Source organism: Motacilla alba, chromosome 26, assembly GCF_015832195.1.
Source record: "Motacilla alba alba isolate MOTALB_02 chromosome 26, Motacilla_alba_V1.0_pri, whole genome shotgun sequence".
NCBI lineage: Eukaryota > Metazoa > Chordata > Aves > Passeriformes > Motacillidae > Motacilla > Motacilla alba.
Window position 1 is genome coordinate 2,016,207 of NC_052041.1, and position 23,131 is coordinate 2,039,337.

The window sequence follows — 23,131 nt, forward strand, 5'->3', positions numbered from 1 at the left end:
GGAATTATTGCAATGCAGACAAAGAGGTTCCTGTGCTCATCTGAGTCACTCCAACATTATTTTCGCCCTTAAATCCAACGCTGTTCCAAGTTTCACTCTGCTCCTCTGATGGAGGCTGAGCTGGGAGGGTTTCAGTCCCCAGGCTGGGATGGAGGCAGCGTCAGTAGGTGGATGAGGCTGGGGAGGGGGAAAAGGGGGAGCCAGAAGCAGGAGAGACCATCAACCCCTCTGCCATTTGAGTTTATCCCTTTGCACATCATTTATCACCTCGCAGCCCATTTATCTCCTGGCACCAGGATAATATTGATCCGTGCACTCCTAGGAAACACAGTGAGGTTATAGAAAGCCCAGCTTTAAGAGCTTCCCAGCCCAGTAGGGGCAACCCACAGCTCTGAATCAGCCACCAACAACCTCAATGTGCAAAATGAAACAGCAACGGACAAAGGAGGGATGGAATTCCCAATGACTACAGAATTAGCAAGGCAACACTTTCAAATTCCCACAAGACTGGGGTACTGTGGAAGTGCAGACAAGGGCAGAGAGGCTCTCATGAAAGGAAGCAGGAGCATGGTCAGCCAAGAATTCGTTTTTAGACCTTTCCTACCCTGGAAATTCGATTTTTCCTTAGTTTTTTTGTGGAGTGATCCTGATAGCAAGGCACAACTGTTCGACACCCTTTTCCTCAGCACCAGCAGAGATGTTTCTTTCTAAATAAGGACTGAAAGTAAATCACAGCCTTTGGTACAGCACAGAGCTACTTATAAAGGGCATTTCGAGGAAAGTGAGAAAAAGGGAACAGGAATGATTCCCAAAGAGCTGAGAACAGCCCGTGGCCTTCACTGGGGAACAGCAACAGCAACCAAATTCCCCCCTACTCCCTCCCACCCCAAGAAATCACTTGGACTGAGTTTTAGCAGCTCTGCTTAACATTTCCTTTCTGGTTGCTTCAACTTTCAAGAGATTTTTTTTAAAATAATATTAAAATACTGAAATAATGTCCAAGTGACTTCCACCTCTCCTCCTCGTTTCTCCTGGCTTTACTCAGTCCTGTGATATTGCACATGAGTTGAAGATAATCTGGCTCCAAAGATGCTCCCTTCTACATAATGCACTTGTTAGAAAACACAGATAAAGTGGGGAATATTCCATATATAAATGTATATATATATGAAATATGGACTGGGTTTAGCTGGGGAGGACAGGCCCTCTGCCAGTCGGGTCCACGGCAGCGTTGGTCACCGTGTTGGGATGTTGGGGATGTTTGGGATGTTTGTCCTTTCCTTGGAGATGTTTTATTTCTCAACACAGTCCTGAAGGTCTTCATTTCAAAACTTCTTCTGTGATCTGTGGAGCAAAGCAAAGAACCACTTTTATGCACAGCCTGCTTGGGAAAACAAGAACAAGTTTCTTTTTTTGCAAGTAAGGTGGAAGAGAAGTTGCACATTGGTCCCCCCCCCGACAAATTCCCAACTCCGTTTCCCACGAATGAAAAATGAAAATTTTCTAATTAAATTCTTTAATGGACTAGATGCCAGGCAGTCTAAAGTGAGCTAAAGATAGGAAAAAAGATTCATTAAATATATTCTTGTTATTAACTGTTATCTCACATTAATGGCAAGTTCCAAACCCAGAATAATTAGTGCCAAGTGGGTTTTCCTCATGTTTTTATCTTAATCAAGTTGAGTTTGTTCTGAGCTGATGTAATTCACGAGATATTGAGCAACTGGTTGATTTTATAAATCCAGTTCAGATGCTGGGAGGAGCCAGGGCTGATCCCACTCCCACAGCTTGGACTGTGGAGCTGCTCCCAGAGCACAAACCCAAAATCCCATTTTGATGTGGGGATGGAGGTGTCCAGAAAAGGACTCAAAAATCCCCCAATTTCTGCAGTGCCAGAATTGCATCCATAGCTCTACACTCAAAGGACTGACTCCTGTTTTAATGTAGGGAGATGCTCTGCTCTGTCTTTGAGACACTAAAATTTCTACAAACTTCATGCAACTGCTTTTAACCCTCTTATCTTCCAAAAAATCCGTGTTCTGCCTTTCCTTCCACACCGTGGCAGCTGGAGCATCCCAGCTGCCCAGGCCAGATTGTCTGGGCCAGGTGGTTCTTTGGCAGCTGGTGATGAGGGAAAGGTTGGGAGAAGCTGCAGTCACAGCCCAGAGCCCGGCCTAAGGCACCAGGACCTGCCTGGTCCCAGCTCAGCCCCCAAAATCAGCCTGTTTTCTCCAAAGGGAGAGGCAGGATGGAGGTATGCCAGGTGGGATCCACGCACTGAGGAGGGAGAGACCCTCCTCTGGATGCTGCAGGCATCAGGGTGTGGGGATGGAGATGTTGCAGAGATGAAGTTGCAGCAATAATGAGGATGTGGGAATGAAATTTGAGGGATAACGAGAACGCAGGGATGATGAGGTGCAGGGAAGGTGTTGCAGGGACACTGGGGATGCAGGGATAATGATGTTGCAGGGCTGGTGATGTTGCAGGGCTGATAAAGCTGCAGGGATGACAAGGCTGCAGGGAGAATGATGTTGCAGCTGTGATGAAATTGCAGATGAAGTTACAGGGATGAAGTTGTAGGGATAATGAGGATGCAGAGATTGCAGGGTTGATGAGCATGCATCTGCAGGGATGATGAGGATGTAGGGATGGTGATGTTGCAGGGATGAAGTTGCAGGGATGATGATGCAGCTATGATGAAGTTGCAGGGATAATGTTGCAGGGAGGATGAGGATGCAGGGATGATGGTGATGCAATTGCAGAGATGAAGTTGCAGGGATGATGATGATGATGATATGGGGATGCTGAGGATGCTGAGGATGCATCTGCAGGGATGATGAGGATGTGGGGATTGCAGGGATAATGGTGATGCAGTTGCAGAGATGAAGTTGCAGGGATGATGATGATGATGATGGTATGGGGATGCTGAGGATGCATCCGCAGGGATGATGAGGATGTGGGGATGTAGGAATGATGCTACAGGGATGCTAAAATCCAGCAGAGAAAGGAAAGAGCTGGGAATTCCTGCCAGGAGCCAAGATCCCCTGGTGAAGCAGTGCAGCACTGGGAAATGAGCTTCCAGAGGGGCTCAGTGCTCCGAGCAAGGATCTCAGCCCAGGCTGGTGTTCAAGCACCAGCTTATCCTGAAGTGCCAGCAGGGCCATTCCTGGGCTTAAAGCTAACAGGGCTTTCTGCTTTATTGGACTGAGCCTGCTGGGGGATTAAACCCCTCCCACCTGGCAGCTGGGAAGGGCTCCACACTGCCAGGATCCTCAAGGATCACTGGAGCATTACACGCTCAGTAAATAAATAAATACACAACTTAGACCCAAACAGAACCTTCAGCCCTGGAAATGCCACTGGGCAAGGAGGTGATGGTGGAGGGCACTCTGCAGGTGAAGTGGTAAATAACAATTTTAATTCCCACCAGGCAAATAATCCAGTACTTTGGGGTACCCTGGAACCTATCCAAGCTGTATCCTTGCCAGTGAAGAAAGAAATGCCAAATCCTCAGCCAAACAATGGTGTTATTTCTCTGGATCCAGTGAGAGGGAGTGAGAAGTCAGAAGCATTCAGGAGCTATCACTGCTCCAGCTCCTGAAGGGATCCAGATGTCTTTCTATTGTACAGGGGTGAGGAAATCCTCTCCATCCCAAGAGAAACAGAGGATATTAAACAGCAGCCATAAAAATCAGATGTTTTTAAATTGGCTGAGCCAAATAACTTCCATCTAAACACTCAGAGCTGGCAAAACAGCTCCTGGGAGTGCAAGTACTGAGCATCTCCTGAGTCCTTCCAGAGGACTGGAAAACAGCTCCTGCTTGGGACAGTTTTTTAAGGGACAAACAAAGTGACCTGCAAAAACTATGGGTCTGGCCATCTGTCACTGATCCCAAACAATATGCTGGAATGGCTGAGAGTCTTAATACAGGATTAAAGAGGAAGACTGAATTGGTACCAATCAACACAGGTTTTCTGTTAAGAAAACAGATCTTATCAAATTAACTGATATCTCTGACTGAGTCCAACACTCGACTGATAAAGGTGCTTGTGTAATGCTCTCCTCCAAGGGAATTGCATGGCTGTTTGGTCCAGAAAATGGAGCAACAAGGTGAAATCCCCAGGAGATGTCCCAGGTGAGGAACCCAGCTGGACCCAGGTCGCGTTCCCCACTCGCTCCTCTTTGGGCTCCCTGTGCTTTCTCAGAGCATCTTGCAACCAGGATGGGAGAGACACCCCTGAAAATGTCCAGCCCTGGGAGAGAACAGCCCAGGCTTGTTTCTGATGCTGCAGAAAGAAGATTTCCTGCCTTAATTCCAAGGGATTTAAAGTGTGGAATATCATTCAGGCATCTGCACCCACCGAGGCACAGGCAGAGGTAGAGAAGCCTCAAACCTTCAATGCTACAACCAGTTCACAGCGCTTCCTTCTCATCCCTCCTGCAAACTCAAATCCCAAGCAACCAGGGCCATTTTTAAGCCCAAATTTCTTATGACTGGTTCCTGAGCCAGTGCAACATTGTGAGGTTAAATTGTTATAGAGACACAGCAGCAGCTCCAAGCAGAGACCAGCAAGGAGGGAGAAGGGGGTTCTCAGCCCTAAATTCACAGAGATTTCAGGCGAAATGGGCCAGAAGTGTGGGAAAGGGAAGATGGAGAGTGCAGAAATCACAGGAGAGGAGGATATTGATGGGGAGCTGAAGGCAGAGCTGGCAGCTTGGGAAGCTGTGTGAAACCTCAGGCTTCCCTCCAGCCAAGGAAATAACTGGGATTATTGGGGCACCCAGGGCAGGGTCTACAGGCTTTTCCTGCCTCAAGAAAACTGGTTCCCATAAAATCTTTGAAGGAGTCCTCGCTCCATGTTTCAAAACTTTCTCTTCCCTCCCCAGCAGCTTCATTGCAAACACTTCCTAAAGCTGCTCGGTGCCATTTACAGATGGGGAAACTGAGGCACAGAGGAGCTCACCTGCCCAAAGCCAGGGAGCAAATCCCACAGTGCTGACAGTGGGAGCAGGGACACATTTCCCTGGTGTACCAACCCGAACCCCCTGAAGGGCACGGCACCACCCGCTCTTTGCACAGCTCCTTCCTTGCACCAAGCCCAAGTGCAAGCTGAGCCCTCTGCATGCAGAAAACACTTTGCAAAGTGTGTGTTCATCCCTTCATCCTCCCTGCCAGCCTTTAGCTTCCCGTGGAGCAGCACCCCAAGCACAGACCCTGCTGCAAGCCCTGGTCCCGCTGCCACCGCTGAGCAAACCGTGATGAAACCCCAAAGGATTTTCCTCCTCTGTCCACGGTCGTGCTTTGGAGGAAGCAAAGCAAAGCAGCTGGGCTGGTCAGCCTCAAAATAAACCTGACTGCACTTTGCAGCCTCGCTGGGGCGAGCAGAGGGGGCGACGGGCTCATCTTCCCCACAAGCCACACATCCGACCCCAGCCCGCCCAGCCAGGGCGTTCAGAGAGCTAAAAATGAAGCGCAACCACTGGAGCAAAGCAACAGAGCTCCAACACGCTCAGAAAAGCATCGGAATCACAAGTCTCAAGGAAATGAATCATTCCTAAACAGGCCCAGCAGCGCCTGCTGCCGTCGGTGCGGCTGAGCCGGGGCTCTCACAATGAGCGTGCGGAGCCAGCAGGGAACGGCTGCTCCCGCGCTGAGCACAGAACAGCAGCGATCAGGGAGCATTCCAGCTCCTCCTGGCTCCAGTGAGAAGCTGAAGGAGATGGGAGACATGTTCTAATTCATTTGAGCGTGTCTTGGTTCATAAGGAGGAGAAAAGTGATGGTGCCCTGCGGGGATGTTCATGCGGGGAGGTTTCCCTGCCCTGCTGCCCAGCATCCTCAGCACTGAAAATTCAGGCTCTGAAAATTCAGGCTCTGAGCGGCGATGAGACACAGACAGACCCTGAGCCCCGTGGGTGTCAGAGCAGCACGTTAAGTGTGGAAGGAAAAGCACAGAGAGGCTCACGGGGTTTATGTTTGTGGGGAATTTAGCCAGAAATGGGTATAGAAGGGCTCCAGCTCTTCCACACACAGGATGGTTTTCAGGGGCACAAACTGGGATTCGCTGAGTGACAAAGAGCAGGAACCCCGACGCCATCCCAGCAGGGAGCAGCCAACACGCAGGGACAAACACCCCTGGGACAGGGACACCATCACCCACCGGCCTGCACCAAGCACGGAGTGAAAGCTCTCCACTGCATCCCAGGCTCGAGCACAGCGAGCCAGGAGAGCTGCGAGGGGCTGGGAGATGGAGCTGGGACTGCTCTGAAGGGATCCTCTGGGGCTGAGACCCCTCTGCAGCGATCCCCTGGGGCTGAGACCCCTCTGCAGGGATCCTCTGGGGCTGGGACCCCTCTGCAGCGATCCCCTGGATCTGAGACCCCTCTGCAGGGATCCCCTGGATCTGAGACCCCTCTGCAGGGATCCCCTGGATCTGAGACCCCTCTGCAGGGATCCCCTGGATCTGAGACCCCTCTGCAGGGATCCCCTGGGGCTGGGGTTGCTCTGCAGGGATGTCCTGGGGCTTGGGGCCACTTTGCAGCGATCCCCTGGGGCTGAGACCCCTCTGCAGGGATCCCCTGGGGCTGAGACCCCTCTGCAGGGATCCCCTGGGGCTGGGGTCACTCTGCAGGGATCCCCTGGGGCTCAGACCCCTCTGCAGGGATCCCCTAGCAGTGAATGTGTCCCTGCCGGGGGATGGCTCTGCCCTAGGGTGCAGCTGGGACTGGACCCTCCTCCTGGTCTCATTTCTGACCTAAGAAACTCCCACTCACCACCCCCTGAAATGGGTCAAACACTCTCCACTGCTGGACAAGTGATTCCCAGCTGGGATGAGGCACCTCAGGGCACCCAAAATATCCTCCAAGTGTCCTTCTCAAAGTGGTGATGGCCATGGCCCCAGGGCTTTCCAAGAAAAAGCAGCACAGAGCTCCATCCCTCCATGGTCAGTGCCCACCTGCCACCTCTGGCACGGGGAGAGGGCTGATGCCACCCGGCGCCCATCAGGATTGCCTGGACTCAGCCAAGCAAACAGCACCCAGGGAAACAGGGAGAGGCACCACCATCCCACCCTTAACACATCCTCCAGCTGAACAACACCCCAAAGCCGAGCCAAGGGACCCAGAGCAGGGAGCGTGCAGGAGAGCAGCTCTGGAGGAGTGAGAATTCCAAGGACATGGCCCTGCCCAGAGCACCCTGTAACCACTGAATCATCACATGCTTTGGGTTGGAAGGGACCTTAAAGACCATCTATGACAAAGATGATATAATATCCAGAAATCCCTCGTTTCCCTGCTCCCACATGACTGCCCTTGCACGAGGATGCCGGGGCGCTGAGCTCTCCTCCCAGGAACACACAGCACTGAGGCTGAAGGGCGAAACAGGGCACAGCTGAACCCTGTTTGAGGCACTGAATGGCTGCATCTTTTACTGCTTGCACTGCCAGGTTTGCAGCCTGCCCAGAGATCGTTCGCTGAAGCATTTAAAACCAGGGAAAAGCCAGCCCTGCTTCCCTCCGGCGGCGGTGGAGCCTCCGTGTGCTCGCACCAGGATATGCATATTTTAAAAGCTTGGCAGGAGAGGGCTCCAAACTACACAATTAAAGAGATTTTACACACAACGCTCCTCGTACACGCCAAGCGCTGCCAAACACCCTTTCCTTGTGCTCCATCCCTGCAGGAGAGAGCCCTTCCCAGCAATGACCCTGGCTGGCTCCTTCCCTTCTGCCGGGGAAAGCGCTTGTCTGTCCTTTGCCGCTGCTTAATTGTCCATGAACTGGGGATTAAAAACAAAAACTACTTCTTTTGTCAAGGGATGGAGCAGGAACAATTGCCCGGGAGGAAATTTAACCCTCCTGGAGGAAAGAGATATCTCCAGCCCTTGTCTGTCCACACGTGGGGTGGGATGGATACTGCTCTGCTCAGGCCACCCCAGGCACCCGAAGGGCATCTATTGTGCTGCAGAACAACAGAACCTTTAGAAGGCGATCAGGCCTGAAAAAAACACAAAAAAAAGAAGGCAAAGAAGCAGGAGAAAAAGGTGATGGTGTCAAAGTACCAAGTGGAGGGGCCAGGGTTGTGGCTGCTGGTGCAGCAGCCGGGGTGCAGCAGCCGGGGGTGCCCCCAGCACCAAGGATGTGTTTCAAGGAGGCATCCAGGGCTGAAAGAGAGGAGCAGGTCCTAAAATACAGACAGAGGGAAAGGGAGACCGCCAGCAGTCTGTGAAAGAGAAAACAGGAGGTACAAGGCTCTACAGCACCCAGTGCCCCTGTGTGGGGGTTAGAACAAGATGTCCTTTAAGGTTGTTTTCAACCCAAACCTTTCTGTGACTCTGTGATAAACTGAAGGCATGCACGGGGCCAGCTCCAGCCTCCCAGGGGTGGGAGCTGCCTCTTCCATCCTCGCTCCCGTCCTTCAGTGTCACTGTGTCTCGGGTGACAGGCACAAAGGACAGGGAGGGCATTGCTGTGGAGACCAGGGATTGCCCAGAGCTGCGAGGACCCTGCTCCCCTGCCCTTGGGGTGCTGGGAAGCATCAGCCAGAGCCAGTGGTAATGCCCTTTCCTCCATTTAATGTAATCAGCCGAGTCTGGGCGCGCCCTTTGCCTCACCCTGGTGCTAATCCCCTACTGCTGCCCCTCTAAGCACATTAGGGACAGGCCAGCCCAACACAGCCCAGGCTCCTCTGGAGCTCCCCAGGGGCTGCTGAAACACTGCCTTGTCCTAATGGGGCACACGGCAGCAGAGCAGAGCCAATTATACAACAGCTGGCTGTGGAGAGCCCAGGGGTTCAGGGATCTCTCCAGTCCCTGGCACAACATGTGCAGCAGGCAGTGCCAGAGGAGCTGTCAGACCACGGAGCAGGAGGCATTTAGCAGAGTCACCGAATGGTTTGGGTTGGAATGGATCTTGAAGATCATCCAGTCCCAGCTCCCTGCCAGGGGACACCTTCCACTAGAGCAGGTGGCTCAGGTGGCTCCGTTTCTCTCACTGAATGGTACCCACGAGACAGCAGAGAGGGAGGATGCACAGAGGGCAGGATATCCAAAGCACGCCCCCAGTTTCACACTTTCACTTTGGGGGGTATCTAAAAGACAGCAGCAGTGAATTTTTGTCTTTCAGTGATGCCACTCAGTACTGAAAAGTATTTTTCTGAATGTGAAAAAGGGGAAATTTAGGTCAGATATTGGCTGCCCAGAGCAGCTGTGGCTGCCCCTGAATCCCTGAAGTGCCCAAGGCCAGGCTGGACAGAGCTTGGAGCAACCTGGGACAGTGGAAGGTGTCCCTGCCATGGCAGGGGTGGGACTGGATGATCCTTAAGGTCTCTTCCCACCCAAACCACTCTGGAATTTTAGCAGAGCCAAACTGCCTTTTACCCCAGCGGGTGAAGAGGTTTCCTTGCCACCTCTCCCATAAAGCATCTTTTACTGTCAGTAAAATCCCTCTAAAACTACTCTGCTCCTACAGAATCAGTCAGGGAGGAGTCAGGAAAACAAACCAACAACCTGCAAGGTCTCTGCTTATTTTAGATGACAGAGAAACTGAAAATGGTTCTGTGCCATTTCAAGAACATGTGGCTTCCCTCCCCTGTGCAGCTGCCACGGGGAAATCACCATCCCAGAACTCATCTGCAAACTCTCCTGAGTGCCATGTTTCCACTGCTCTTAAGCTCAGACCCTCCTTTTAGGAACAGGCATGTGGGAAAGCTTTAATAGCTATAAAATTTAATAACAGTAAAAGAGAATAATAATAAAAAGCCAGAGCTTGTAGGCAGAAATGACATTTCAGCCCTTGCAGCCTGGGGAAAGGGCACACTGAGGTGTTCCCAGTTATCCCAGACAAGGAATCCCAGTTACCCTGGACAAGGGATCTCAGGTTTGGAACTTCCCATGATGTTCCAGAGCATCTCCCTAATAAAGATCATCTCTTGGACCCTCAGCTGATGAAAACTCTGGTAGCTCCAATAAAACCATCACACCGCAGCAGCCAAGGAGGGGTTCTGATGTTTTTCTTGGCTTTACTGACTGGGGCTATGGGAAGGTGATGCAAACCATCTAGATTCTTCTGGGTCTGGGAAAAATCCCAGCTAAACTGCAATTTTGGCAGGGCCAGCATCTCTCAGGACAAGGCCCCCTCTCCACAGCTTTGGGAAAGGTGTGACTTGCACAGGTCAGGGCCAAATTTCTCTCTGCTGTAGGTATTTAACAGCCTGCCTGTTCCATGTGCTACCTCAGAGGAATTCAGCTTTTTTTAACCCAAAATCCAGCAAAACTGAGCAGAGCTGGAGCCAAAGCTCTTGAGGCCAAGCTGCTTTTGGCCTGTGTCAGTGGCAGGGGCTGGAGGGGAGCACTAAACCACTGAAATCACCTTTTTAGCACAGAAGTGAAGCAATCCAGCTGCAGAGAAGCAGCAGGGTTTTCCTCCTCCCACAGCACTAAAGAGCAAATACAATCAGAGGAGCTGTAGGATGTGATCCCACTTTATCTAACGTGTATAAAAATACCCGAGAGCGGCAGGATAAGCTGGAGAATAAAAGTAAGCAGTGAAAAGCATGGGGTTTGTCAAAAAAAACCACAACACTACAACTCCATTGAACTCTCCCCCGTGCAGAGCTCACCTGATCCCATCAGATGTCCCATGGCCCCTGGCACACACGTGAAGATGAAGCCGGTGATTTTTCCCAGCAGGATTTTTGGTTATTTTTCAATCCTGATTTTTTTTACTGTCCCCCTTGTTTCACAAAGCTGCCGAGGTTCCCCGGCCAAGCTTGCTCGGTGCCAGTTCCCACTGGAATCGGGGTGGTTCCCGGTGGAGCAGGATGAATCTCCATCCCCAGATTCCACTGCCAAGGTGAGGGACAGGCGGATCTGGGGGTGCTTTGTTGGGCACACGGGAGGAGAACACCGGGAAGGGGGTGCAGAGCCACGATGTCTTGTGGGATGGAGGAGCTGGAACCATCTGGAAAGGCTTTTTGCGGGAAGAGCAAGGACCGAGGGGGATGGGAGAAGGGATGCCATGACAACCTTTGGGGGTTTCCCAGGAAACCATGGTCACCATGGCAACTGCATCACTCCGGTCGGAATTAGTGACTTCCGCTGGAAGGCGTGTTCGCCACTTTAATCTTCGGGTGATAAGCGGCTGCAGCTCCTCCAAAGGCATGGCAAAACGAGCAGGAAAGATCCCTTTGTCTCCGGCTGGGCGGGTTGGAGGCTCCCAGCCGCAGCGAGGAGCCCGTCGCGGATCCTGCTCCGTGCCCACATCGCTCCCGAAAACATTCCAGTCTGCCTCTCCTCTCCCTCCTCCCGCACACAGCCCTGCTGCACGGCCACAGACTTGACATTGGAGGAAATAATTCCATCAGGTTACAGGGGAAGGGAATCCAGAATAGAAAACGAAGGCTTAGGGCTTTTTTTTTTTTTCCTATTTAAATCAGCATTGATTGCGCTCGGTTTCTGACCAGATTAGAATTTCATAAATGATCTAATGGGGAGAAAAAGGGAATCTGGGATGTGCCCGTAATGGCACATCACATGTTTCAACATTAAGCATCATTTAACGATGTGGTAACAGAGACTCTCTGCAGAATTAAATGGTTATTTCCTCCCAGCCCCCTCCCAGGACACTCAGCCTCATGTTTTCCTCGTTCCTCCACCCAGTCCGAGTTTGTTAATCCAGCGAGTTATCTTATGTGATGGAAGGGAGACTGGCTACACACTGCCCGTAGGGAAGGAGGGGGAAATTCGGGAGCAAAGCAAGAGGTTCCCCAAAAGCCCGAAAAGCAAAGCAGCCCTGCAACACGTTGCAGAACAAACACCTGTTTTGACAGTGAGTGTGGTTTGTCTTCATCTTCCTTCTCTTTACCCTTTAGCTGTCCTCTTCTTCGGAGAATTTTAAATCCTTTTACTTTTGGATCTTTAGAAAGGAAGGATCTAAAAAAATAAAGGTATAAAAACGAGGGCACACACAGGACCGACGATGGTGCATGTTCCACACAACACCGACACACAGTCACTTTGCATTATTATTGGTATCATTATTGGTATCGTTTTACCGCATCCTCAGATTTTGTTGCTGTTCGTTTGGTTTGGGTTTGTTTTAAACATCCGTAAAGATCTTTTTGATGTTCACACAGTTGGGATTGTTTGTGGTTGTGCAGTTGCCTGCTTTAAAGGCAGCCTGTTTGAATGCACTGTGATTGATCCCCCCTTCCTCGATCACCATGTACTCGGACTTGCTGAGGGTGGAATTGCTGCGAGCCTTCTTCATCTCCTCGCTGGACGAGAGGTGCTGGCAGCTCCCGACGTGCATGTACTGGGCTTGCTCCTCACCCTCCGTCTCCCGGTGGTAGAAATAGTTGAAGTTGGAGACGATGACGGGCACGGGGAGGGCGATGGTCAGCACCCCCGCGATGGCGCACAGAGACCCCACGATCTTGCCCCCAATGGTGATGGGGTGCATGTCCCCGTAGCCCACGGTGGTCATGGTGACCACGGCCCACCAGAAGGCATCGGGGATGCTACTGAACCCCGAGCTGGGGTCATCGGCTTCCGCGAAGTAAACGGCGCTGGAGAAGAGGATGACGCCAATGAAGAGGAAGAAGATGAGCAAGCCCAGCTCCCTCATGCTGGCCTTGAGGGTCTGCCCCAGGATCTGCAGCCCCTTGGAGTGCCGGGAGAGCTTGAAGATGCGGAAGACCCTGACGAGGCGGATGACTCTGAGGATGGCCAAGGACATGGCTTGCTGGCCATTGCCTTGCCGCTCGGCCAGCTCCGTGCCCAGCGTGATGAAGTAAGGGATGATGGCCACAATGTCAATGATGTTCATGATGTTCTTGGAGAAGGTGGCCTTGCTGGGGCAGGCAAAGAAACGGACCAGCAGCTCAAAGGAGAACCAGATGATGCACAAAGTCTCCACCACAAAGAAAGGGTCGGTGAAGGATGACACCATGGAAGCAGGCGAGGACGAGGAGTTGGTGAAGACATCAGGTGAGAGAGGGCCGCTGCCTGTGCCAAAGGTCCCCCCAGTTCCCTCATAGTCATGGTCGTCCCTGAATTCAGGCAGGGTCTCCAGACAGAAGATGACAATAGAGATAAGGATGACCAGGACAGAGACAATGGCAATGCCTCGGGCCGGCCCAGAGCTCTCGGGGTACTCGAAGAGGAGCCACACCTGGCGCTGAAACTCCCTCTCGGGAAGCGGCCGCTGCTCCTCCCGAATGAAACCTTCGTCCTCCCGAAACTTCTCCATGGCCTCCTCCCCCAGCTGGTAGAAGCGGATCTCCTCGGAGAAGATGTCGATGGGGACGTTGACGGGACGCCGGATGCGCCCGCCCGACTGGTAGTAGTAGAGGATGGCGTCAAAGCTGGGCCGGTTACGGTCGAAAAAATACTCATTGCGGAGGGGGTCGAAGTAACGCATCCTCTTCCGGGGGTCCCCCAGCAGCGTCTCGGGGAACTGTGCCAGGGTCTTGAGCTGGGTCTCGAAGCGCAGCCCGGAGATGTTGATCACCACGCGCTCGCAGCACTCGTGCTCCCCAGCGCCCGCGGGCTGCCCGGCGGGCACGGCCGGCGCCGGGGGCTGATCGTAGCGGTCCCCCCCGAGCAGCGCAGGAGGATGCTGGGGCTCCTCCAGCAAAGGGTCCCCGCCGCCGCCGCCTCCCACCACGGTCATGCTGCCTTCCTCCCCTTCTTCGCCCTCTTCCTCCTGCTGCTCGGGGCCCGGCTGGGGGGCGGCGGGGGGCGGCTGCTCGGTGTAGCCCAGGTTGTGGTGGCTGCTGCTCGAGCCGCCCCGCGGCTGCCGGCCGGCGGAGGAGGCGGCCGGAGAGTAGAGCAAGCTCCGGCGCTCGTCCATAAAGGTGTGGGGCGGAAGGGGAAGGGGGGGGGAGGGGGGGATCCGAGAGGCGGCAGCCGGAGCCTCTTCTTCCTCCTCTTCCTCCTCCTCCGGGCGGAGAGGGAGCAACAGCCGCCCAACTCCTCCAGCGGCTGCCGCTGCTCTGAAGAGCTGAGGCTCTTCTCAAAAAATCCGCCCCCAGCCCTGGCACCGCCTCACTCAGTCACCGCTCCCGGAGACACCCACCGGCCCCCCGGCCCTGCCCCGCAGCCCCCCGCCAGCTGCGGGCACCCCGTCCCCTGCCCCTGCTTGGGGGAGCCCTCTCCACCCCCAGGCAGCGCCGAGGGGCTTCAGTCTCCTCCCGGGAGCATCCTCTGCTGCTCGGCGGGCTGCAAGCAGGGAGAGGGGGTTTTCCTGGCAGAACTGCTGCCTAGAAAGAGTTTTTCTGCCCTTCCCCAGGTGAAATGCAATTTTGACTCCGAATTTTGGCATCTGCCTGATGATTTTCAGCTACGGTTTCGCACGGTGGGAGGCTGTGGGCAGTGGAAAGCTGACAGCGTGGCCAGACCCAACAGTTGTTTTGAATCAGCGTCTGGGTTAGGCTGGGGATTGTTTTTCTCTGTCTAGGAGAGCGTGTGCACGCGTGTGCATCCATGAGTGTGGGTGCACACGTGTGTGTGTGCGTGTGCTTCCCCCACCAAAATAAACCCAGAAGCAAAGCTGAGCCAGCCCTCTACCAAGGAGGTTCCAGGCTGAACCCAAACCTGCATTTCAGACTTTCCATCAAGAAAGCCAAAACCCTTCTATTTCTTTTTCCTTCTTTCTCCTTTCAATTGGTCTTAAGCAAATAGTTCAACTGTGAGCAAAAGGGTCTTTTTCAGGCAAAAACCTCCTCTGCAGGAGCCCAGAGCTGGAAAACACCCCATCCCCAGAGATGTGCATCAGGGACAACCTCTGATCTCTGCACTGCCAGCTCTCCCCCAGATCCCCATTTTCCCAACCCCCTGCAATAGCTGAAGTGCTTTAACCCCCACCCACGGGCCAAGGGGGGTTAGGCAATTCAGGGAGCTGCCTGCTTGGGAAAAAGTAATGGAATGGTTTGGGTTGAAAGGGACTCCAAAGCTCATCTCATTCCACATCCCTGCCACGGGCAGGGACACCTTGCACTGGACCAAGCACTCAACCAGGAGGGCTGGGGAGAGGCGAGGAGGGAGCCTACGTTCCCTTCCAGAGCCAGGTGGGTGGTCCTGCCACGATGGAGGTTAAAGCCCCGCCACCATCCCCACTTGAGCTCATCTTCCCAGTTATTTTTAACCAGCACAGCCTCCAGAAGATAGGGAGAACAACAGATGAAAAGATCAAACTTATTTATACTTTAAATCAGAAACAAGCTGTCCAAAATACCCAGATCTGGGGAGGGAACAACAATAAATATTGGTGCAAGAGCCGACTCCAGACTCTGAACGGCAGACGAACAGTGAGGATGGAGCCTGGCTGAGCTGAGCCCACCGACCTCTGCTGACAGAGGGGAAGCAGCCTCTGCCACCAGAAACCTGGGAGGATTCCCAAGGGAACGGGCCCCAGACAGGTGTGCATGGAAAGGTGGATGCTCACCCATGCCCCCACACAAGGAGAGTTGTCCCCAGGCCATGTCACCCCCCAGACTCGGACATAAGTCTCTTGTTGCCACCTCCATCTTTAGCTTTAAGCTCCAATTTTGACACCTGTTTTCTTGAGGGTGTGGATCTCCTGGGAGGAGGGAGTTGGGAAGTTGCTGCCCCACCATTCCTGCAGCAGTTTGTGGTGCTAACCAGCACCATGCTCCCAGTGAGAGCACCCACTCCTCCCTCCCAACCCACAGCATCTCCCAGCCATCCCAAAACCCAGACAAGGCAGGAAGCAAAGCCCTGGAGCACCATTAACCCCTGAGCTCCCCTTATTGCCTGTAGGTTGGGAAAAAATCCTGTAAGCAACAGTTCACACACAAGTCTGAGACTTTATTTTCATGAAAATGAAATAACCATCATCCCTTCGCCACATATATGTGTGTACCAGCTAAAAACTTGTCTGGCTCATCCCTTTTCCCTGCTAGGATTTCTGCCAATAAATCAGTGTTGTCTGGTTTAAGGCAAACAAATGAGGCTGCCTCAAACCATAAACATTTATTGAGGACACAAGGCTTGAGGCACAAGGTGTAACTCCCATAATTGCAATAATTTTCCTCTGCATCTGTCAGGGGCAAACCCATCAGGAATTACCGAGAGAGCCACAGACCTTTGGGATGCTGCTTGGAAAAGCCTTTCCTTTAAGAGCAGCAGGATTAAGCCCGTACCCCACAGCTGCAGCACAGCAGCAGACATTAACCCTTGAGCTCCGGTGGATTTGGTCGCTGGGATTTCTCCCGGAGCTGGCGGCCCCAGCACGCCGTGGCCTCCTGGCCCTGTTTACTCCTCCGCTGCTTCCCTGTAATCCTATCAAAGCCAATTAGGCTGTGCCAGGCCAGCAGCAGCGCTGCAGGCGGAGAGCAGCCGAGGGGCAGATCCTCCCCAGCCCTTCCCCGCAGCTCCTGCCTTCCCCTGGCTCTCCAGCGGAGCTTTGGGGGATGCAGCAACAGCATCACCTCCCCTGTGAGCCCCCGCCAGCCTCACACGCCCTCCCTGCAGGGGTTTCCATCCAGGAGCTGCACAAGGCCGGCATTTGTCAAGCAGAAACAAAGGTGGTTCTGGGTCAGGCTTCAAAACCTGGAGGTCTGAGCACAAGGGAAGGGGAATAAAAGCCCAGGGGAAGGGACATCTCCCCGGTGTCCAGCCTGGCCAAAGCTTTCCTGTAAGCTGGGAGCTCGATGCAGCACCAAACCATCTCCTCCAGCTGTGGTTTGCTGTCTAATGCGAGAGGTCCCAGTGTTCCCTCTGCAAATTTCCTTCTGCTTTTTCATCCATCTCTTCTGCTGCATCTGGTCTCAACAAATTTGATTTTGTTCCTAACGGCCATTTAAGAAATCCCCCAGTGCCATGGTCCACAGGCTGCCCTGGAACAGCACATGCAGTTTCTGTGAGGAAGCAGAGCAAGCTTTTCCTCCCTCAATGGCCTTCTCAGGGCCCATTTCCAAGCAGAGGGGACAAAAAACTTCCCTCTTTCTCACAGCCAGACCCAGACCACGAGGGGAATTCCCCCAGCATCCCTCCCCCAGGGGACATGGGCTGCACAAAACACGTGGGACCTTCACCCCAGCTCTCAGTTATTCCCAGCCATGGGGCTGCCTTTGCATCCTGCTTCCACCTTCAAATTTTCCTTCCTTCTGGATGAATCCCAGTGCCTATCAAGCAGCGTTTTGGGGTTGTCCTTCTCCCCCATTAAGCTCCCCTTGGCAGCATCAGCAGCTAGGCAGTGTGTACATGTGGGGTTTCACCCCCGGATTGGGGTGACCCCAAAAGATGGAAAAGTCCCTCCTCCAACCCGTGCTTTCGAAGAAAGACTCAGTAGTCTTCTGTTGTCCGGTCTCAAGGTTGTTTATTGTTGGTTATCTACAAGATTTTTCTCCTGAACTGCTGTGGCCCGTTCAGCAGGTCAGACAAAGGCACACTGCCCTCCCAAGGGGCTGGTGCCATCTTTTATATCATATATTACGTACTACATGTTTATACTTTTTCCCCAATACCTACTATCTATATTGAATGGTGACTTTCTACTCTAAACCAATCTGTGAGTGCCAACACCACCAAAGACATGGAGGCTAGGAAGGAGAAAGAAAGAGGACAGGGCACACCCAAGTCCCTCCATCTTAGATCTCCTAACCCCCCTGTACAAAACTTGGACCCCTGCGTACAAGGCCTAAAACCCCCCTGTACAGCACTCAGAAATCCTACCCTTTACTTCGTGACTACTTCTACTACAATATCTAAACTTTTGTGACTTCTTGTTCTTCCTGCAAAGTTGGTAAACTGTTCCATGGGTCAGGTTCAAAGCCACAGGGGTCTCTGGCTGCATGCCAGGGTCTCAGATGCTTTTGACCTGGGTCTGGAACGTCCGAGAATGTCTGTGGGACATTCTGAGTTCCGACATGTACAGAATCCAGCCTGGCTGTGAGCAGGATCTCACCCACCCTCCCCTCCCTCCCATTTCTATGGGAACTCTGCTTCCATTGATAAATCTGGGACAAATCTGCTCATCTTTACTTTGCGGGATCAGAAACCTCTCAGCGCACACGCAGTTACAATAATACCTTAATGCACTGCAAATGCATTGTCCGTCCTCCCACAGCAAAGCCCCAACTGCTCCAGCCAGGCAGCGCAGCTTTAACTCCCTCCAGGTCTCTCCTCTCGGGAACTTGAGCCCTCCTGTGCTGCTCAGAAGGGACAAACATCCTCGAGAAAGGCTCAAGGTTGTCACTGAAGTCACCAGTCACAGGCAGGACTGCAGGGACTGCTGGCAGCAAACACAGTTCAGCACCAACCCAACCCTCTGAGACTGACTTGGGGCAATCACAGGATCGTGGAGTTGTTTAGGTTGGAAAAGCTCTCTAAGGTGATGGAGTCCAACTGTCCACCTAACTGCCAGGGCAACCACTAGACCACGTCCCCAGGTGCCACATCTTTGTGTCTTTTAAATCCCTCCAGGGATGGGGACTCCATCAGTGCCGTGGTGAGACTGTGACAGTGCTATATCTTAGGAAATAAATTTCCCCTAAGATTCAACCTGAACCTCACCAGCACAACTGGAGGCCATTTCCCCTTGCCCTGACCCTCAGCAATCTGGGATAAGTTGAACACCACAGCCTCTGGCTCCAGACTGGCCAGTCCTGCCATCCTCACCTTCTCCCCTATGGAGACAGGAGGTGGGAGCACCCCCACAGTCTGTGAGCTCACACCCCTCCAGAAGAACTGGGATGCTCTTCCCAACATGCTCCCAGGTTCATCTCATTCCCAGAAATCAGGGATCCTATCTCATCTCCTCACCGAGCCACAAAAGGCTTCCCTCTCTGGGGTAAGACAAATTCTCCACCAACGCCGGCCAGGGAGACAGTGGGAAGGACGGGAACAGAATCTTGGTTTCCCAGGATGGATTTAGCGCTCTAACTCTGGAGCACACCATTCCTATTCCTGTCACTGTCTTAGTCAGACTCCAGGTATAGCTCAGCCGTGGAGTGAATCCTTCAACCCCTCCGTGCCTCAGTTTCTCATCTGTGCATTGAGGGAGTATGTCTCGCCTCCCACCTGGAGTCTATTTCAATCCTACACCAGAAGCTTTTCGCCGCACTCCCGGTTGCAGAGTTGGCTCTCCTTTCTCCGTTGAGAAAGATACTGAACTATGGAAGAGGGAGGAAAATCCATTGCTGTGTAAACCCTGCAGCTGGCTCAGCCCTCGGCACAGGTGGAAAGCATCACTGGGAGCTCCCCAGGGAACTCTGGAGATGCCTCTCTCACACAGGACATTTGGCAGCAGGCACAGCAGGACCCCAAACACCCTGGGATCCTCTCCGACTGCCAGACGCCTTCAGAGAACAGGCAGGGGGGAGGGAGGGGAAGTGAAAATTGAACTGATACCCCAAAATAACCGAGCGTGGACAGCAGCTATTTTTCATGGGTTATTTCCCACAAAGCTGAGGATTGAGCAAGAGTATTTCTTGGGAAGTGAAGAACAAGTTCCAGTGGCTAAAAAAGATCAGTCAAATTACTCAGCATCACCGTCATCTGTTGGCATTAACGGAGCTAAATCCCATCCAACCTTTGGGGATCCAGGGGTTACAGCTCTGGATGGAGTCAGACCTATTTCAATATCCTAAAAATGTGATTAACAGGGTGGGATTATGATGGCCAAACAATGTTAATGCAAATTCCACTGGAATGAGGATCACATTCCAAGGCCTCCACAATGACAGCAAAACGATACCCAAGGACTCCTGTTGCAGGGCATTATTTGGTCATTAAGGTCTAAGATTACATTGACAAAGCAATTAAACCACAAATCCTGGGAGACAACAGTGTTTTCATTACCAGTGTCTGAGGCAGGGGAAGATGAGCTGCATGTCAGAAAGGGGAGCAGGAAAATCAGGGACACCTCAGGGACTCAAGGTGATGCTGGAAGAGCACCGGTGCTGAGCCAGATGCAGACTCAGCACAAAGAGTGAAAACCCCAATTTTTGGCAGTAAAAAGCATCCTGTGGGCCAGGGGGGACTGTTTGGCCCCTGAATCATTTATTCCATGGATGTCACTTCTGGTTGTGATTGGTGACAGTCACTCAGTGAGGTGACACAAGCCCTCACAGCCTCCCTAAGCAGAGCAATGCCACCCCACGGCAGGGAAAGTTCTTGGTGTCAGCCCCTACAACCAAAACCAGCAACTGATCTCCCTCTAAATCAATGTGGTTGGAAAAATTTTCACTAAAATATGGGCTCAGTCTCCTTCCAGGAGTATTTTAAGCTGAATTTTCAGAATATGTTCAAGACATTCTGGGTGATTTGGTGCCTAACTCCAGCTGCACAAACAACTCTGTTTTTAAGGGAAAAGGTTTTGCCTTCCATAGAAAACCCAGGGAATCTGTAAGTCACCACTGTGCCACAAAGCATCCCTTGTGCAGGCTCAGAAGTTTATTTTTGAAACACGCCCTCTCCACCTTTTCCCCACTCTTTAGCCAGTTTTATTCAGAAAAATAAATTGCATCAGAGAAACGAAGCAATTTTTCCTGTGTTGGGCAGCTGGGCTGGAGCCAGCCTCGACCCTCCTGTGCCTGGCACCAGGCACCAGAGCCTGTGAGCAATGAGATCCGTGGGAGCTGGGCGAGGAGGAGATGTTTGGAGGGCAGGGATCTGTCTCAGGGAGGAGATGTTTGGAGGGCAGGGAGCTGTCTCAAGGAGGAGTGATTTGGAGGGCAGGGAGCTGTCTCAAGAAGGAGTGATTTGGAGGGCAGGGAGCTGTCTCAAGAAGGAGTGATTTGGAGGGCAGGGAGCTGTCTCAAGAAGGAGTGATTTGGAGGGCAGGGAGCCGTCTCAGCCGAGCACAGATCCCGGTGACAGCCGTGGGGATGCCTGGCAGCTGTCAAGGACCTTCAAACCCTGTTTTGTCTCTTGGATTTTTCCGCCTCTCCGCAATCCTCCCAATTTTTCTGTGACTTTTCGTTTGCTCGTTCGGTGAACGCCGTGTTAGAAGGGAGTGAGATGGAATCTGAAGCTGCAGGAGTTTGACTGCCGCAGCCCAGGAGCAAACAGTGAGGGATGAGGCATTGCCATCATGGTGTGCTTGGGACACTTGGTCCCTGGGTCAGGTGGCGATGGAGAAGAGCCACCATTTACTGAATTATAGAATCCCAGAGTGGCTTGGGTGGGAAGGGACCTTAAATCCCATCCCACTCCACACCTGCCACAGGCAGGGACACATGCCACTAGACCAAGTTGCTCCAAGCACCATCCAGCCTGGCCTGGATGGGGCAGCCACAGCTTCTCTGGGCAACCTGAGCATCAACACCTTGAGCTTGGGGACAAACCAGCCTTTGGGGAGCAAGGCTTGTTCTCCAGAGCACCCCAGATCTCGAAGGATGAACAGGGTTCAGCCCAACGCAGCTCTGGGTACCCCCAGCCCCCCTGCAACTATGAAACGCAAAAAACCAAACTGAGGGACCTCTACCTTCACCCCAATCACACACCAGGTTTGCACGATGTGAAACTGCTGGTGGTTAAAGCAGGAAACACACGGGGAGAGAAAACCCAGAAGGGAGAGAAAATCCTCTTTTGTAACTCACATTTTTATTCCTTCTAACACACACAGGAGCAAAGTAGCTGTGGTAGAATCACCCTGAAGCCATCAGACTTCCATTAGAGTTTGATGCAATCATGGAAGGAAACAGAGTGACTCTGCCTGGCTGCAGAGAGAGCCACAACAGAGACCAGGATGCTCCTGAGGGCTGGATCCCCCAGATCTGTCCTCGGGCTTTTGGTCTCAAAGGTAGTGACTAAACAGAAAATGAAAACCTGCACGGGTCACCAGGCCAAACACATTAGTGCAGCCCCAGCTTCCTGGCCTCTGCTCATTAGTTAATATTTGGGTAGTGGTTTGAGAAAAAAAAAAAAAAAAAAAACACCCTGAATACAGGTCTGATATTGTCATCATTCCCCTTCCAGCTGGAAAGCCAGAGGAAATTCTCTTCTGCCTCAGGATCCTTCTGTCTGTCCTCCCCATCTTCAGGGCCAGTTTAACCCTCGATCACCAGTGCTGGAAACTGGTTTGTTACAAAAACCCCTCCCTCAGCTGTAAGGTTGTTCTTGAAGGGTCATTTTGTGCAGGCAAGATGAATTTATTTGCAAACACAGGTGGGGACTTTAGCTTTAGCTGCAACATCTGGATGCTGATAGAGCTGCAGAGCCTGCAGGTAAAGGTGCAGCTCCCAAATGCTCCCCAGCCATTGCCAGAGGCTTCATTTCTAGCTGGAAAACCCAAAACAGAAAAAATTTGGAACAAAAGAATTTGTCTGCAAAGGGCTCAGAGACCTGAGCTCTGCAGCTCAACCCTGTGATTTATTTTTAATCAGATTTCCTGCTTGTCAGCTGCAGCGCTTCTGGGGAAAACCCCTGAAGACCCACTCTGAAATCTCCTGTTTGCAAGGCTCACAATGGGGTGGAGGGGAGCAGATGAGTCATTTTTTGCCTTTTTAATCATCCTGTTGGGACTGGGCGTGATGGGTGACAGTCCAGGCAGGAGGTGACCCGTGGGTACCACAGGTCAGGTTCTCTTTGCTGACCCACGTCCTTTCCAACAAGAGCCAGCAATAATAAATTAATTCTGAAACAATTACCACAAGATTCTCCTAAATTACTTTTCTTACACCATCTCCAAAACCAACCTGTTCCTTTTTTCCCTTTTCTCTAAATGACAATATAACCAATTTGGGGGTGGGTTTTTGGGGGCGGAATGGAGGATTTCTGCAGCCTGCCTTTCGGTTTGCTTTGATAGATTCAGAAAAACATGTCCTGGCTGGGCTTGGGGACACCGGAAAGGCTGATCCGCTCTGTCACCTGTGACAGTCACCCCAGCAACAGCTCGGCTGCCAGCAGAGGCAGAGGAGAGGAGAGGATGCTGACTCACTGCCTGCTTCGCTTCTGCAGCTCACCCGTCACAGAAAGCATTGCTGAAGGCTTGCTCTTCCTTTCCTTTCACCCTTTAAAAAATGAGTTAAGAAACCTTAATTATAAATGGACACACGAGGAAAAAAAATAGTAGCAGCCACTAGCAAAGAGAAGTGTTATTCCACTACGAAATTCAGTTGGGATCCAAAGGCAGTGCCCAGTGTTAATTCACTGGAGTCAGTGCACACA

The 23,131-nt window shown here is 52.4% G+C and overlaps 1 protein-coding gene across 1 annotated transcript; it reads right to left on the reverse strand.

Moving 5' to 3' along the window:
* Nucleotides 1-893: 893 nt before the first annotated feature.
* LOC119711866 (potassium voltage-gated channel subfamily A member 3-like) lies at nucleotides 894-13,953 on the reverse strand. Its single transcript, XM_038162507.1, has 2 exons — nucleotides 10,615-13,953; nucleotides 894-1,344 (listed from the first exon to the last, which is right to left on the reverse strand). Exon 1 carries the CDS (start codon nucleotides 13,845-13,847, stop codon nucleotides 12,093-12,095), a length of 1,755 nt encoding a protein of 584 aa, XP_038018435.1. The 5' UTR covers nucleotides 13,848-13,953; the 3' UTR covers nucleotides 894-1,344; nucleotides 10,615-12,092.
* Between the last annotated feature and the right edge of the window lie 9,178 nt (nucleotides 13,954-23,131).